This window comes from Galeopterus variegatus, unplaced genomic scaffold, assembly GCF_000696425.1.
Source record: "Galeopterus variegatus unplaced genomic scaffold, G_variegatus-3.0.2 Scaffold295, whole genome shotgun sequence".
NCBI lineage: Eukaryota > Metazoa > Chordata > Mammalia > Dermoptera > Cynocephalidae > Galeopterus > Galeopterus variegatus.
Genome location: NW_007726406.1, coordinates 661,012 through 662,532, shown reverse-complemented (window position 1 = coordinate 662,532; position 1,521 = coordinate 661,012). Strand labels below are relative to the sequence as shown.

General features: G+C 41.1%; 1 protein-coding gene across 1 annotated transcript in view; it reads right to left on the bottom strand.

Moving 5' to 3' along the window:
• Positions 1-1,521, bottom strand: part of GLB1L3 (galactosidase, beta 1-like 3) — a 43,742-nt gene that overhangs the window by 18,629 nt on the left and 23,592 nt on the right. Inside the window, 1 exon segment of the mRNA XM_008567139.1 lies at positions 232-292. Coding sequence (XP_008565361.1) covers positions 232-292 — 61 coding nt within the window.

The window sequence follows — 1,521 nt, the reverse complement described above, 5'->3', positions numbered from 1 at the left end:
GTTCAGTTGACAGCAGGAGGAGGAAGAAAGGCGCAGCAGCAGAGCAACGAGAACCCAACACTCTGTAGATTAGGACCTGGAGTTAGCTGTGGCACATGCTTCCTGCTTGTGAGTGTACAGAAAGTAGGTCAGCCCGATCCAGGAAATCCATGCAGGCAATTACTTCCCTCGGTTGTAGGGATGTGGGGTTGGGTTTTACCTGGGAATCAGTTGACCAAATTAGAGATCCACTGCTTTAGTGAAGCCCCTGTAAGTTGTTCTCAGCTTCATCTTTGGATCTTTGAGTAACCAGCTAGGATTGAAAAGGCCGGACACAGACTTGGGATGGGAGACAGCAGTAAGAAATGTTGAGACTAGCAGGCTGGGAAGCACGGACAGCCCAGATTTGCACAGTCACACCACAACAGTATGTTATGAGGGTTGAGTCCAACTTTAAGAAAAAGCAGTCTGGACCAGTTACAAATCGCTCAGCACCTCAGCCACCACCTCTTTCCTCAAAATGTAAATGGGGGTTGTACGGTGACAAAATTATCTAGAACAGAGCTCATCAAACTACAGCCATGGGCCAAACCAGATCCTCTGTTTCTGTAAACAAAGTTTTCTTGACACACAGCCATGCCCACTTGTGTACATATGGCTGTGGCTGCTCTCGGGCCACACCAGCAGGGCTGAGTCACCACAACAGAGACTGGATGTGGCAGGTAAAGCCTGAAATATTTGCTATCTGGCCTTTCATAGGAAAAGTTTGCCAAACCCTAGTCTAGAATGAGATTTTTATAAAGCTGTTTAGAAGTTTAACAAAACAGAAAAAAAAGCTCTTAATGGAATATTATTCTATATTACTCAGCCATAAAAAAGAAATGAAATACTGATATACGCTACCATATGGATGAACCTTGAAAACATCATGCTAAGTGAAAGAAGCCAGGCAGAAAAGCCCATTCATTGTATGATTCCACTTATGTGGAATATCCAGAATAGGAGAATCCGTAGAGACAAAGGTAGAATGATGGCTGCCGAGGGCAGGGCAGGGGTGGGAGGGTGAGGAGGTAAGAGTGGTGAGTGTCGGGGCTACGGGGTTTCCTTTTTGGGTGATGAAAAGTTTCTAAAACTAGATAGTGGTGAAGGTGATGCACCATTGTGCCATAGAATTGCACACTTGTAAATAGTTAAAATGGTAAATTTTATGTTATGTGTATTTAAAAAAAAATCCAGAGCAAAAACAAAAACCAAAAAAAACCCTTTAAAGAGAGGATCAAACCAATTTCTTGCTATTTGTACTCCTACCACAAAAACTAGAACTTATAAAGATATTGTTTAAGTGGTAGTCATTACTTTTATTTAAACAATATGAACTGTACCCCATTTGCACTACAGAGATGAGGTTTATATAAAAAAAAACCTAACTATATAATCCCCAATATTTTAAGGTTCATTCTCTGTGTCATTAAATGGACAAAATGGTGCAGATAAAAAATGTACATAGAAAACAAAGCAAAAACACTTTGCTCTAATGTACAT